Raw genomic sequence first — 16784 nt, forward strand, 5'->3', positions numbered from 1 at the left:
CCTGCTGTAAGGAGCAGCTACAGCAGCTGGGGCTGTTCTGCTTAGAAAAAGGTTGCGTAAGGGAAGACATGGCAGAAGTGTTTAAAGTAATGCAAGGTGTGGAGAAATGGAAGGAGAGATTCTTCTCCCTCTCTCATAACACTTGGATGTGGGATCATTCCATTTAGTGGGTTGGAAGGAGATTTAGGACAGGGAAGTGGAAGGACTCAGAGGGTTCTAGGGAGGATACAATAGAGAGAATGACGATCACGTTAGCAATCTTGAGTCCTTTGCAAGAGGAAAAAGGTGGGATTTAAATAAAATCGAATAAAATGTCCAGTCCTGGCTTGGCTTTTCTTTGAATCTAGTCCTTACTCAGCCATGACTGGGTGACTCTGGGCAACTCACTGACTCTCACCCTTCTCTGCCTCACAGCATTGATTCAAGGATAAAATGGAGGGGAGGATTGTATACACTACCGTAGGACAGGAAAAAGGTGGGATATAAATAGAATACATAGGATGGGTGGGTGGGTGGCGAGAGGGGGTCCACAGGGATGCCTTGTCTGGAGGCCATCAAAAACCTGTACTCACCACTCCACACACACACACACAAATGACGCAGGGTAAGTTTGCTACCTCTCTTGCTTGGCCATGGAAGCCCCATGCCATTCTTCTCTGGAGGAAGCCAGGTTATGAGTCCAGCTTCTTCTCTCAGGGAACCAAAGGAGCACAGGAAGCCTTGGAGATGCTGGAGATCAATCCTTCTGCATTCAACACATGTGCTCTTCCCATTGAGCCATGGCTTTTCCCCAAGTTGGCTTCCCTTCCCACATGTCTTTCCTTCCCACCAATACCCTCTTGGCACTGTGTTTATGCAGATCCCAGCTTCCATTCTACCCTGACCATTCTTGGATTGGCTTGTCCTTCTTTTCTCCCCCAGTCAACTTTGCCACCCATTATTGCTGGTATAATCATTGTGTAAAGTGAGGATGAAGCGAGGACAGAAGTGCTTCTAGGTGAGAGAAAAGATGGTGAGATGGATCAAAGAGGTTTAACAAGGGATCTGATCCAGTTTCGATACACTACAGAAAGAGGTGGGGATGGAAAACCGAGGTGGGTCAATGCTGACACAAGCTGGGCTGTTGGATAGCCCCAGGAATTACAGTTTGGGGAACATGACTGTGGTAAGCGTGGGGAAGAAAGTAATCTAGTTACCCAATTAATTTCAGCATCCTAAGAATGGCATCTTTGATGTTTGTAAACCCCCAAACTTGGAGGCTCATGGTAACCCAGGGCAGAGTGAGAGGAAAGGCAGAAGTGATTTCTGCCTCCCCATGGCTCCTGGTTTGCATCCTCACTAGAGAGTTGTTTTCAGTCAACTGGCTTTGGAATGGGAAAGAAGGAAGCTGCAAAAGAATACATCATATTTTGGCTTTGGCAGTCTCCCCTCCCCCTGCCCCCCAAAATGCTCCTTTGCCCCTCTCCAAAGTCATCCTCAGAGAGGCAGCCACACTGGTTCTTTCTGCCCCAGAGGCAAAAAGGGGAAGCAAATGGAGCACAGATTCCAACTCTGAGGTTGGCGTTCCATTTCCAGCCTTGAATCTGAGAGGCCAAAGTATCATGGCCACCCTCCCAAACAATGTCTAGAAGACATAGGATCAGTCTCTTGTCTATCTAATTTCACATTTTCCAAACAATACACACTGAAATTCAGCTATCCTTCCAAATTCATGTGACTCTGAATGTCGTGATGGACTTCTCCAATTAAAAATGTACAAAAATGTGTACATTAACAGAAAGGGCATGCAAAAGTTGCATATTAAGGAAAATACCATTAAAATGCATTACATTTGGAGGTTTGTTTGCAGAACAATACATGTGCTGGGCAACATTGCACATAAATGTCATGTGGACATTTTTAAAAGATCTTAAAGATAGATCAATCGAGTATTGGAAAAATAGAAATGAAGAGAAACCTAAATTGTCAAATTCCTCTTGGGTTGTTGCTTGAGCACTTGGAATCTTTCTCAGAGGTGGGAGAGGTCACTGTATAGAGCTGGATTTCTAGTCCATGTTGGTTTCACATGTATTTAATCATGTTTCTGCTGATTCCACATTAATCTGCAGAATAAAACACCCCCCATGCATTTATTTTTACATGCAATTTCTCCTAAAATATGCATTATTGTAAGCATCATTCCCTAGAATCCACACTATTTCGTTCGATTGATCTAACAACTGCATGACAAGATTTGGAAAAGAAAGATAATTGTCATGTCATCCACTTTCTAGTTTTGAAAAATATGCTTAAATTGGTGCACTTCAGAATTCAAGCTAGACAAAATTCTCCCTCATTCCTGACCATGTGACTGAAACCTCTTGGAAAGGGACTTGTGGAGCAGGGTAGTTTCCTGGTGTTTCCTTTGTTTAGCCATACACTCCAGCAACAGCGCTTCTTGCCGCAAGCTGTGTTGTTATTTCCAGTAATGATGCCCCTTGACTCTGGCAGCCTTGACTGAGTTCACCAGTTGCATTAGTTCTCATCCTGGCTCTGATCCAATCAATGCAAACTATCTGTCATAGAAACACACACACAACAGAAACAAGAAACATCCCATCATACTTTGGTACCTAAGTTGTTTATTTGGCCATTCTAGGTACAAGTGCCGCATTATCATGCTCTCTCTGTAAATTAATTTGTTGCTGGGTTATTCTATCAATCAAACTTTGGGGAAAGCTCAGTTCGACTGCAGTCCCCTTTGCACTCAGTAGGATGCATTTGGAAGTAAAAATGCACAAGATAAGGTTCATTCAATCATTTATAAAACACATTTTTCCTGTCCATAGGTAGAAAGGCTGATGGCAAATGCTTTCTTGATCACTTTATTCCTTGATTTAGTGAATGCTGTTATTTTAATTAATCTTAACCATGCATTAACAGTTTTAACTATAGAAAAACCAACAACAAAATGAGAAACAAAAGCTCTACTTAAGCACTTCAGATGGAGTTATTGTTTCAATATACTATCTGTGTGGGCTATAAAATTAGTTGACTTTTCAATGAACCATTTTCAACATCCTAGAAAGTCACCCTTGAAAACAACAAAATAGCCCAGTAGAATCTGGAATCAAGATATGCACTTGACCCTCTTTACATTTACTTTCAGTTTTCCTGCCCTGATTTTGTGATTATGAAAAAAGGTACATCTTGTTGCTTATTCAGTAAGTCAGCATAAAATTGATTTAGTTTTGAGAATTTGTAAGTTTTCTGAGGATGATAAAACCAAAAACATGCCTCAGCCACTAGTCCCCACTTTTATTCTGGGGAATGATGGGAAATGACACTAGACAGAGAAGGAATTTTTTTAAAAAATCCCTGATTTACCTTTTTTTCCTCCAGATCTGCAGAACACTTAGTGAGGCGATGTGAGTCTAGCACAAACAATAACAGCCCAGCTGAGAGTGGTGTTGGTTCCTCCAAAGTCTGCCTCAGAAATGAGTCCCACGGCTCCTTGCAAAGTAATTGGTCTAATTAGGTGGAAGGAAGGAGCGCCTTTAAATTCCTCAGAAATTAAGTCGTGTGTCATCCACTTAACATCTGAACATCTGTTCCTGCCTCTCGCCTAGCTCCCCACTGCACAGGTCCGAAGGACACGTTGCTGAGGCTTTGGGGGCATCATTCGCCCCCCCGCTACCACCAGAACCACAAACCTAGGAAGAAACGGACCCTCACTTTGGTGAGATGAAGCAAGCATGGCACTTCCCCCCATCCTTATTCCTCAATTTGATGCATGTCTGTCTGGGTAAGTACAGAAAACGACTCAGCTACTTCAGGAAGAGCGGATAGCTGCCTTTGTTTAAGCTTTGCTCTTATCCTTGATAATGTGGCCTTGCAACTGTTTCTTGTTAACAATGCAAATATTACTAGTCCCCCCGATCTCATTTTCTCTCCTCTTGATTGCAATGTTTGCAGATTCAACTGGGCTGTATGTGGTATTTTAAAAAATCTTGATTTGTGATTAGAATGATGACTAATTTCTTTTCTTTATTTTCTTTGAACTTTGCTGTTCTCTTGTAGCAAGTAAGTAATTATTTCCTTTCGGCTTCTTGGTAGGCATCCCTGAAAATCAGAGCATTTTAAAATATAGTTTAGATTTCTTAGGGATTGCCTGGAGGTCAAAGAGGCTCATGAAAACATGCAGTAGTTTATGGTTAGGGAACCTTTTGCGAAGGTTAATTCAACAAGCAGGATACTTTGGAATGTACAGTGGGATCTTGCTTAATTCCTTTCCAGTGCATTATATGTGTGTTTATGTAATGCTCTGTTAACTCCTTCATTCCCATTGGCATTTTGAGTAACATAGTACTGGATCTCTTAAAGATGCCTTTAAACTTTCTCAAAGCTGGATGCAATCCATTAGTGTAATTGGATATGTTATGAACTTGGATTATTCCCATGGGGGTTGATCTTTGCTTTGTATTCAGTAGTAGGCCATTAATTCACTTGCAGTTTACAGAAGGATTCTCTCTGGGTTCTGTTTTCTTTGTTGGTTCGCAGTTCAGGCAAATTATGCACCCTATTTCTTTGACAACGGCGCCAGCAGCACTAACGGGAACATGGCTCTCCTTAGCCTTTCAGAAGACACCGCTGTGGGTCAGTATTACATTATGCTTGCTTGTCTATTTAAAAAGATGCTGACATTTGCTACTTTTCCTATGACGGGGTAGGTGAACATGCAATGTTGAATGTGGAGGTGAACCCAATTCTTCTTCAATGTTCCTTTTGCCTCATTTACATCTCCGTAAGGGAGAAGTGTGCATTTTTAATAGTGTACCAATTTTCCCTACAAGATTTGTGAATTGGAGGGATTTGCACAAATACGAGCATGCATGCACACACACATGCACACTTATTTGTACAATGGGACAAGGGCACATTTCCAGAAGTGTGCATGAGTGCAAATGCACACTTTTGAACATGAATAAAAGTTTGAGAAAATGGTCCACATATTCCTGGTCATGTTCACATCAGTATTGTGAATGGGACATGTTTCCGATTTCCAAGCAGGAACTAAATTCTCATATAGGTGAAGTTGTACATAATTAAAAACGAAAAGGAAACCTCAAATGTATTTGTAGAGGCTGGTGCCTCAAATGTCATCCTGGCTTTGCAAATGATACAGTTTTGTTTTATGACCTAAATTTACAAGTTTTGTATAATAATGATTTAGAAGTGGTGTAACTGTGCACAACAAATGGTGCCATCCATTCAGTTCAGTGGGAACTGAATGCGCATTGCAATGCAAGTTTCAGTAAGTATTTGTATCTTCATTGTGTATATCAGCTTGTTTCTGAATCTTCCCTACCTAAATGAGCCATCCATCCATCCATACATCCTATCTCATACGTATAAAACATATACAGTATTTCATATAATGCAACAGTATCTATATTGAAAGTCAAGAGTCCCAGATACTCAAAGGTTACAACCAAGAACAGGACAGCATTCAGTTCAAATTTCATTTAAAATTAATACAGATGCAATTAATGTGCACTTTTGAACTAGTTAGTAAATCTCAACTCAGTAACCTTCAAACTTTGAACTTTTTCCAAATTTTGCAATGGAATTCTCCAGTCAAAAATATGATTTTCTGGCATCAATTGGACAGGAAAAAAGAATTGTCTTAGGAAAACTGTGTGCAAATGTGTGTATATTATGCCAATTGCAGGTACTAAGAAAAATAGTCACAAATGAATTGTCATGTGAACATTTTTCCAAAAATCCTCACTGTTTCGGGTCAGTCGGAGTTAAATCTGGAAAAATAAGAAATCAAAATCAACAGGTTTGTCCATCCTTAGATACACCCAACTCTTTTTCTTAACCAAACACTGCCAGCTTTGCAAAAGATCTGTGATTAATTTCTGAAAAGTGCCCCTCGCCATTTAGCCCCAGAGTCCTGTGCTTTCACGCACATATCTAGCCTGCTCCAAATGATATTGGTCCTTAGTTCCTCATTCCCTACTTGTGCGAAAACTCAACAGAAATCTCACTTAGTCAACTGAATAAGGGCCTAATGGGCCAGGGGTGATATCTACCGAACTAAGCTTAGAGCTGTTTCATATCATATCTGTGAGACAGTCTGATTTTTCCCTTGGAGACAAGCAACAATCCCTCATTTTTATGCAAGCCCATTATTGCTTGATGACCCTCTCTGCACCCCAAATCAAGCTTTGCACCGAGAAGTGAAAACGAGTAAGCAATGGCAGCAGCATCTGCTGCAATCCAGTCATCAGTCCCACTGATGAAACCAACCACCAGTTTCCCCTTCCAAGTCTAAATATTCCCCAGCAGCCCTGAAGGGCTGCTATCTAAGCAGCTTTCCCACATGCTCTTGACTGCTCTTCAAACTCCTTTGTTGAGTAGAAGCACCTCTGCCTTGCTAAAGAGCACCAGCTTCCTTACCTGGGAGGCAATTGAATTCATTACTGCATACAAATGGGTAATAACAGGCTCCTGAAAGCATTTGCTGGTTCTATGGTTTGAGGCGCCAAATTTGCCACTGGAAATTCTGCCTGCGGTTGTGACTGAAGGGTGGTGGCTCATCCGCACATGCAAGCCAGGTGGACAAACTATGAGATCTGGGTCAGATCTGAGGGATCCAAAGTAGGGCAGAGGCAGAAGGACCCCACCCACCCAACTTGCCAGCTTTGTGGACTACAGAATAGGGCTTCTCTTTCATTGATGCTAAGCGGGAAGGGTACAAAGACTGCCCAAGGGTTCACTCTTCCCATGGATTCAGAAATCACCTCTCTGCATTTCCTAGGCAGCTGAAGAATCTCCCTCTTAGCTTGTTCTGCATCTTGCTATAAGTGCACCGCAATAAAAGTACTGTAAAAGCCGGGGAGAGTATCCAGACTGCTAGCAGAACACAAGGATGAGTATCCCACCCCATCTCGGTACCAAAGTGAGCACGAGGAGCATTCCCAGGGATGAGGGAGCATTCCCAGGATGCCATCACTGCCAAGAAACAACCCTGTGTTCACAGCAGGAGGGTAGGTGGTGTGACCATCCTTGCCCAGCCAATCAGCCCCTGAAGATCAGCTCCACAGCAGTATAATGCCACCCTGCTCATGCTGTGATCCTTGATTGGCTGGGATCAGACAGTGAGAACAGGAATGCAAAATAGCGTGAAGGGTGAGCAGGGATGTGGATCAACTCAGTTGTGAGCAGCTGGAGAAAAATGGTAGAATGGCTATCTTGGGGGTGTTGTCGCCTCACAAGCCCCCTCTGCTCTGCTCCACACTTTCTGTGGGCAATACATGGATTGATCCCTGGCAAAGTCTAAATGGAGACAGCCTGCATCTGAGGATGTCGTCCCACAGTTTAGCACATCTCCTCTTATAGCTGTGGCTATTAGTAGCTGTGACCTGCTGAAGGGAACGTTCTTCCTTTTCAGCACCACCAGTTTATAAATCTCTTAAAAGCAGTGATTGAAAAAGAGTAATAAAAGACTGTTTTATTTTGGGAGGAGAGCTAGTACATAATGTCTCTATATTAGGGGGATGTTTCCTCTTAGAATGATGGCTCTTAAACACAGTAATTCCCCAACACTCGATTCCTAAGGATAGTGATTGTGCTTTATTTCCTTTGGGATTATTATCAGAGATACGTTTCTCTCTTACACCTCTCTCACTCGATATATATATTCAGTCGGTCAGCTCCTAGAAGGAAGAGTAGGAGCAATTCCTGCAACTGTGGGGCAATCCAGTTAATGTCAGTTGGGTTCTTGGCATCCTTCTCTCCTTTGATGCCCTATGCATGGCCCATCAAATTTGTGGCTTTCTTGGGAGGGAGTGAAATTTAGGGCACCAAATCCCCATGGAGGGAGAAGTGCTTGCCCGAGAAAACGCTGGCTTGTGGCCACAATATTCTCTCACAGAACAATGCTACATAATGATCTATTTACTGATTTAAAAACAAATAAATATTCTGCCTTTCCTCTTGAGAATGACTGCACTGCAGACCAGTGTCTTTTAAAGGCAAAGGTGGCCTAGGAAGGCTCTTGGGAGCAGAGGGGTGACGGTGGGGAGACCTTCGCTCTCCGAGCCTTGGATGTAGCATTGCTCTGTAGAGGAATTGTGGGGAGAAAATGAACAGCTCTTACTTCAGGCAGTGGGAGCAAATAAAGGTGGTGGCTGTGGGAATGTGAACAGAGGTATGGATTTTTGGCCCTCTCCAGCTCCTTCTTCCATCAAGGCACACCAAAGTTTGGCCAAAGCATCTTATCAGAGATACTTTGCATCAGTTCTACATTGCAGGTCTTGGGAATGTTCCTGGTTTGGAGGAATGGTGGTGATGCTTCTGTGGTTGTACCCATGCCTGCCAGTTGTACGTCAGGCTGGGTCAGAGAATCCAACTGTATATTCTGGAGTGCTACCACCACTGCATGCAAGACAGCAAAGGCCAATTCTGAATGGGATCTTCCATTCTGGTGACAAGGCAGATGGCAAAGGCAGGCATGGCTGGGCACCTGCCAGGGATCCATGGACCAGCAGGGGGCCACTGGCAAATAACCCCTGGAATTGCTTCTCCTATTTACTGTTGCAACCTGCTTCTTCCCTGCCTCTCACTCTGTCCTAGATAATGGTGGAAGTGAGGAAAAGGTGTAGCAGATGCCTACCTGCTCACTCCTTCTTTGCCTGTTGAGCAAGGAAGTAGAGACCATGATGAGAAAGAGGAGCAATGGCAGCTGGTGACAATGGTGGTGAAAAGTTGGCTTATTGAGGGATGCAGTCCATGGAGGAAGTGTTGCTCAAGGCCCTCCAAAACTTAGGACTGGCACTGCTGGTTGGCACAGAGCACAGATGCATTGAAGCACCACATAATCCAGCCGTCTAGCATTCACAGATGTCTTTTGACATTCAGCCCAGTCTTGGAAACTGAACTGAGTTGAGAGAAGGTGCATGAGCCCTGGCAAAACGAGGGCTGCACAGCTGTTAGTCTTCTTCCGCATCAGGTGCAGCAGCACAAGCAAAGGCTGTTGCACGTGGCAGGGAAGAGGGATGCTGCTTACACAGGGTGTGGGGCACATTTCCCAACACTAGGCACATCTGCCAGGAACTTGGACTTGGGGACTCCACAGAGTAGACCAGAATCCAGGAACCACACCCAGGAAATCCAATGGATTCCCAGCCCCGAAGCAGATTCCTCACACGTCCCAAGCATAGAGTGGAGGACACCTTGAGGACCTTCTCCTGGAAAAACACCCTTGGATTCTCTCTCCAAAATGCAAAGGACATTGCACATCAAAGAAGGAAGTTTTCTCAAAAGAACTCTGTTGAAACACAAACATGCCTCTAACTTCAAATGCCAGGTACTGCTGTAGTGAAGGACTACAGCAGTGAAGGACAGGTAGTCTGTGCTGGTGTAGAAAAGTTTCCTGCTTCAACCAGCATCTCCATATCAACACATCTCCTAAATCTTTGGGATACAGTGAGATCAATTTGAACACATTTGTGCTCTGGGTTAACCCTTTTCATGAAAGCAGACGGCATGCTGGTTACAAGCAAGATTCTCCCACGTATATTATCTGCCTTAAACAGCAGCATAAAATGTAGAGAGATAATTGACAATCTGAGCAAGATGTCTGTTAGGAGCTCCATGGACTGCCTTAAGAGCAACTCTTATCCCAATGCTGTGTTCCTGTGGAATGCCCCCTTCTGATGATGCAACTTCCCCCTGGAATCACATCTGATTTGGTTCATAAGCAAGTCACTCTCTCTAAATCTCAGACCCTTATCTGCAAAAATAGAATAGAATAGAATAATAAGAATGCACACAAAATGCTTTGAAGGCCCTAAAAGAAGGATGAGAGATCTCCCTTTCCCACATGTCATGAGCTGATCCCTTTCCTCTTTGCCTTCTTTGTATAAAACCTTTGAGGCGCAATTTTTAAATGAAAATTTAACTGGTTACAGAAACCATACAAACTCCAAATAACCGTTTACTACAGTGATGGCAGAAACATCTGCCCATGTGAAGAGTTGAACCCAAACTGAAACTTTCCCTCTGTCCCTCCCCTTCAGTAAAGCTTCTGGCGCCACCCTCAGACTGTGGTTTTTGCTGTGTGAGGGCTGGACAAAGGCAATGCCAGAGACCCTCTAACTGGGCAGTTCATTTCTCCTGCCACCAACTGATCAGGTCAAGAAATTCTTTCGGCTTCAGAGGAATCTGCTCCTCTTCCACCCAGAATCCACCCTACCCCGCACCCGCACACACACCTTTCCAAGGCAGGCAGATTCTCATCCTCTGCCTGAAAAACTTCACTAGGTAACCTTGAATTAGTCAACTCCCCTTGCTCTTCTGCCTCCTTCTCCTCAGAGAAGGCTAATCTATCTGAGCAGCCTGTAATGGGTGAGAGATGAACCCCCTCCTGACATGACCCCAACTTTGGTTCTCATCCACTCTTCCTGCCCCAGATGCAGACCAAAGGCCCAGTTGGTTCGCACTGTGCTGAAGACTCGCATCAACATTTTCCTTCCTCGTGGATCTTGGGTCCTGTCACTCCTACTTGCCCATGGCATGACTTACTCACAATAATACACAGAAGGGCATGGTCTGGGGATATATGGAGTCAAGTAGGGAGTCCCTGGGGTCAAGACGAGCCCTTTCATCCCTGCTGTACTGCTTGCTGTTCCTTCCATTCTGCCCTTTATTTCTGGCCTTTTCTTAGGCCTTTCCCACCCAAGTTTTACTGCTGTCAATGCATTCATGGTATTTCAAATATGCAGGTGGATTTATGTCTGGGTTGCATAATTACACAATCACTTATGGACAGTGGCTGGGCGAAGATATTTATGAGCTCTGCTCCCTTTGCTTCTCTTTGCTTGTGCTCAGGAAGATAAGACTTTGTTTTAACTCACCTCTTTTCAGCAAGAGGAGGAGGAAATGCCAAGGATAGATTCTTTTAATTGGTGTTAATTTTGTGCCAGGAAGTGTTCCCAGGGTGCTAATGATATGGAGAGTTTGTGCTGAGAAGGGTGTAAAAATTATCAGCGAGACACCAAAACCCAATCTAGAAAAGAAGCCATAAAGCCCCGCAGTTTTAATGCTCTATTAGCATTCCAACATTCTCACAACCAGTGAAGTTGATATTCAGGCTATCTGCTTGCCAGAAAGGATCCAAGAAAGATCAGTAGATTTCATAGTTGCATGCCTGGATTATGTCTGTTTTGACATGAGGATTACTATTTCACCTTGTTCTTAGCCATTAGTCTCATTGCATAGCTAAAGAGTCCTTTGAATGCACTAATAGTAAAATATTTATATTTCCATTCAAGAGTTGGATGTAATTTGCAAATAAACTGCCAGAGTCTCTATTTTAGATATAATAACCTTTCTCACAAGGAGGTAAATAGTTTAACTGGAAGACAATGTGATTCTGCAGTGGGTCATATAATGTAAACAGACTCTTTCCTGATTGTTCCGTAAAAGCTGAGATTGAGACACAACCGTGTACCTATCATGGGAAATCCTGTAAAATCTGTGAGGTTTGTAAAGGGAGCTGACAGGGCTGGCTGTTGTCTCCTGTGTCAGTGTGGCCCCTTATCTATTTCAGCTTTTATTCTGAGCTTTGTAGATGCTATCCAAAGTGCTGAACCATTACATCCCCAAAATGGATTCACCACCATGAAGCACCATTAATAGTTCTTAGAAAGTGCAGAATAAAGGTTAGAGAAGAATAGTTCCACTCACAGAGCCACAGTTCCCAGTCTTCTGGCTTGAAGGAATGGCTATCAAATCTACCAATTTTACACAGACTTTTTTGGTGTGTGTGTGTGTTATGATCAGAGTGATCAAAGTACACACAGATAGGATTGTGCTATAAATCTGTGGTATATATTCTTTGGGTTGATGGGCCAATTTTGGGTTGAATTTGGGGTTTTTTTACTGCCTAGAATAAGGAAACAGATCCTGAGAAATAAACTAGGAGTGAGGACTCCCTGAATTATCTATGAGGGAATGGGATTTATCTCTTCCCCCACAACCATCAGTATCAATGGCTTTGTCAGTTCTTATACTGGCAGCAGACAGATCTTACAGTGGTCAAATTGGGGGTAGTCACAAAGCCACCCCTTGAATAACCCCCAGGGTATGGTTTTTGGCACCTACTGCCCACACATACCATTCTCAGCATTTTCCCACCCCCAGGGAAAGCATTTCTATCCCAAAAGTCCCATTAGAACCTTCAGCAGCAGAGAAAAAGCCTTCTCTGATAAGTGGGTTTGAGCAAAGCAATCATCCACACCCTTCCATTTTTTCTCCAAAAGAAGCCCTGGAATAAACTCCAAGTTAATATGAGAAGAACACTTGGAAGCCCAGCCATCTAGCTCTGTATTTCCTTGACGCATGTGTAGGATTGTAGGGGGTTCTGGAAGGGTTCCTTGAAAGGGTGCTGCATGAGATCCCCCTTTGCATGTTACCTGCAAGTTTGAGGAAAAGAAAGACAAGCGATTTAGGCACCCTTGTTCAGTACTTTCCTGTCATCAACACATGCAATGTTTTTTCACTATCTGGGAAATATGCTTTTCATGCTGCTGACTTCCATTGAGTTGGACAAAACACGGAATTATTTACCCATTTAAAATATTTATATCCCATTCAATACCAAGGGCCTGTTGTATTGTCTGAACCCAATCAGGGTACTTCACCATGGTATATTTGGTCTTTAGAAACCATGATAAGAAACAGTAGTTTCTTCATACCCCTATGGCTTGTCATGTTGTTTGAACCCATAGTCCTGGATTTCCATAGTGTTGGCATACAACTAGGAAAGATCAGCAACTGTAGGAGTTGCTTCAGCCATCCAGCTTCTTTGTGTGGATCAATGAGGTAGACACAAGAAACATATGTTGTTTAGTCGCAAAGTCGTGCCCGACCCACCACGACCCCGTGGACAACATTCCTGCAGGCTCTGCTGTCCTCCACCATGCCTTGGAGTCCACCCAAGCTCAGACCCACTGCCCCAGTGACTCCATCCAGCCACCTCATCCTCTGCCGTCCCCTCCTCCTTTTGCCGTCAATCGTTCCCAGCATCAGGCTCTTCTCCAGTGAGCAAGAAATATATGCAGGAAATAACACACCTTGAGCCTGAATCTCAGGCGTAGTGGCTGATAGGATACATGTCAACCACAGGAGAACTGAGTAGGGAGGACGGAAGTCATGGTAACTTGGAACTCACGTGATTATCTGTCAGACAGATCATGGTCAAAGAACATGTACTATGATAACCATGCATATTGTGTGAAGGCAGCCAATGGATCAGCTGATTTCGGACCAATCAAAAGAATTTTAACTAGGAATGAATAAACCAACCTATTACTGATCCATGTCGATTTTTGTCCAATTTCTGTGTAATTTTTTTGCTCCATTTAATCTAATTTCCATAACTGTCTCTGATTTAAAGTGTGGTGAGAAGCCTGAACAAAAGCTCCTATTTCTTTTCATGCTCATCTTGTATGCAACATTCTCTAGCATGCACACTTTGTATGCAAATTCCTCCAAATTTGCATGTATTAACACATTTTTAAGCCAAGGACTGCATCATGAAATCTGAAAGAACTGTGCTCTGATCCTCATATTACTCCAGGAAAGTAATATGGGCTGAAAATTTTTGGACTGAAAATTGTGCACCAGACATGCCCTCCCTACATCTGTACCAATTCACATGCAAACAAACGTACTTGCGTCATTATTGATTAATAATGTTCATAGACTACCTTTATGCAAACATTTCCAGAGGCCTATTGCCATGTTAGCTCAGGGAAATAACAGCCTATTTCCCCATGCTTAGCTCCCACCCTGATCCTGTGACTTGAAATGTCTGGGGCCAGCCCCAGTGAAGCCCGTCACATTTTATGCTCTGATGATTGTCGTGCCCTTGGATCTGCAGGAACAATGCTGTGAATCAACGGCCACATACAAATCCTTGTTGGCCAGTTCTGACCAGTCCAGCAGGGCTGAGTTGGAATGGCTTGGCTTTTCAGCCTGACTGATCCTAATTTTTCCTCCTCCCTTGAGAGCGTGAGTGGCCTAGGTGAGTTCTTTTCTGGGAATTAGAATGGCTTTGGATCTGGCAGAGTAGGGAGTGGTAGGAAGGCTCATGATCGTTTTTGGAATATTTTGGAATTTTTAATGCAATAGAATTGCATCTGCTGTTAACATAGTCCTATGAGAAGTGAAGCAACCTCAAGTGAGAAGATGTCCACATCTCTCTCTTTCAGGGACACATGTTTACACACTAAATGGAACCGATCCTGAAGGGGATCCAGTAACCTATGGCTTGGCCTTCGAAGCTGGGTCAAAACACTACTTTGTTGTTGATGAAAACTATGGAAATGTTACACTAACCGAGGAGCTCGACCGAGAGGTACAGTGCAACAAAGTAGGACCTGCTTGTGCCTCAGGACAGTTTCAGGATGGCTTTCATGTGAAGGCTGACTAAGGACTGCTCGATTTGGGTAGCGATCTCCTGTCTGGGTGATGCTACTTCAAACTTCAAGGCAGTACTCACGTGATTGAATGATCTTCCATATGTACATGAAGATCAAAGTTTCTCTCTTGTGCAGGGATTATTATTATTTCTTTGTATGAAGGAACACCCAGTCATGTCATTTCCCCCAAGCTGTAGACTGGATACAGCCATTGCGTGGGTTTTACTGCCTCCATTCAGTGAAGCTTCTTGCTATTCCTATAAGTCACAAAATTGCTGGCTATTGGTGACGAGCCATTATATTGAACCAAAAGAGTCCATGGCAATACATACACTGTAAGAGACTGCAGCTATGAGAAGCAATCATTTCTGGTTTTAGTAATTGCTTGGTTTATTTTTATTTATTTAATTTCATTTTTAAAATATTTAATTTATTTTTAGCTTTATTTGAATGATTGGATTATATGGGTTTATTGCAAGCTGCCAAACATTTATACAGAATAGTTTGGATTTAACATTCCACATGAATAAACATACTCAGAGTAAACTTTGTGTAACCATAATCATGTGCATACAAAATAAATCCAGCAGCAGATGTTCTGAACAACCAAAGTGCAGCCCTGTTTATGTTTATTCAAGGATGACTACTGAACTGAAGGAGGCTTACGCCCAGGTAAGTGAGCACAGTTGGTCTTCCCATATTCTCTTACCTGGGAGTAAATCTATTTGCATTCAAAAGGGCTTACTTTTGAGCAGACATCCCCAGGATTGTGCTGTTAATTTAGTTTCTGAAAAAAGTGATCTTCAAACAGAATTACCTGATATTTTTATTGCTGCCCAAGACTATATTCAGAGCAAAGCTAGCAAAAGTTTCAGAAATGTGTTACTGTATGTTTTCAGGTTAAAAAGAGTGTTAGATCCCAACAGCATGGCTACAAATAATTCTTTTATTTTCCCTTTTTTAGAGAGAAGATGAGATTGAAGTAATAGTCAGCATTTCTGATGGCTTAAGCACAGTAGGTATTTCAACAGGAAAGAGATATTTCAGTTTTCTACACAAGGCATTTATCATGCACTTGTCATTCCCCACTCATGGTTGTTAAGAGACTCTTCAGGCAATATTATGGTCCTCCAGCCTTCCTTCTGTGTCTGAAGAGCACTTTTGGTGATATTTTTAGATGTGGGAAAATGTGGCATTTAACTAAAAAGAGAAAGAAGGCTTTTCTTTCACTTGTGTACTTACTCTGTTCCAGCTCACCACAGTGCCACCTTGAGGTTATGTAGTAGAAAAGCAGGAAATGAAATGCTCTTGTGTAATGCTTGGATCTCATTTCTGTGATGAAACCAAAGTTGAAATGGCTGGTCAACAGCCTTATGTAGAAAAGCTTTTTGTTCTCACTGCCAACATATGATGTGATGAAAATGATAACCACAGTTCTCACTGCTGCCTACTTATTTGAAAATGACAAATTTTGTGATATGACAATGTCAGGTCTTAGGAAAACCATGTTCCTGAATATGAACCCTGAGTTCTTCCCTGCCCTCCACACCTGCTCCACCCAGAGGTCTCTGCAATTCAGTCACTTGTTCATCCACTTAGACATGAGAATGGTGAAGAATTCAAGATCTATCTTCCTTCCTTCCTTCCTTCCTTCCTTCCTTCCTTCCTTCCTTTCTTTCGCCACACTTAAGGTGATCATGCACAAAGTATGACAAAGTCCCTCAACATTTCATGTTTGTTTGAACATGACTAGGTGTTGAACTTGGGAATTTCTGCAAGTAAAGCCTTTCCTCCATTTATTTGTGGTTTGAAAATACACCTTCAAAAATTAGAGAATGTATCAGTTATAGGTGTTTTCCCATCTATTTCACTTTCTCTAATCAGGGTATTAATATGGACCCAAAGGCACTTTCAGACAAATGACTGGCTTTACCACCCAACTACTTCATTCTCCAAACTATTTTCCATTTTCATGGTCCTCAAAATTATTGCCATTAGGCTATGGTGCAACCAATAGGGTCCAAGCAGGGAAGCATGCAAATGATCACTCCAAGGTTTAACTCATTTTACCTAACTAAATATTAATTATGTTTAACTTCAGGTGGCTGAAAAGGTCAGAATCCTTGTAACCGATGCGAATGACGAGAGCCCAGAATTTATCAACACGCCTTACATAGTGCAAGTCCTGGAGGTTGGTGAAGCTTCTACAGGCTCTTCATTAACTGTGAATAGAGGGCAGATTGGCCTTATTGGGCTAGTACAGGATTTGCTGTGAGTTTCTAATAGGGCAGCCAGGTCCACTCCATTTGG

At 42.8% G+C, this 16784-nt stretch overlaps 1 protein-coding gene across 1 annotated transcript in view; it reads left to right on the top strand.

Annotated features, from left to right (window-relative positions):
• The first annotated feature begins 3723 nt into the window (after positions 1–3723).
• Positions 3724–16784, top strand: part of CDHR1 (cadherin related family member 1) — a 64648-nt gene continuing 51587 nt past the window's right edge. Inside the window, exons 1-5 of the mRNA XM_044420124.1 lie at positions 3724–3784; positions 4540–4635; positions 14265–14410; positions 15439–15489; positions 16576–16665. Coding sequence (XP_044276059.1) covers positions 3724–3784; positions 4540–4635; positions 14265–14410; positions 15439–15489; positions 16576–16665 — 444 coding nt within the window. The remainder of the gene's footprint in view (positions 3785–4539; positions 4636–14264; positions 14411–15438; positions 15490–16575; positions 16666–16784) is intronic.

This window comes from Varanus komodoensis, unplaced genomic scaffold (assembly GCF_004798865.1).
Source record: "Varanus komodoensis strain SLA01 unplaced genomic scaffold, ASM479886v1 scaffold11, whole genome shotgun sequence".
NCBI lineage: Eukaryota > Metazoa > Chordata > Lepidosauria > Squamata > Varanidae > Varanus > Varanus komodoensis.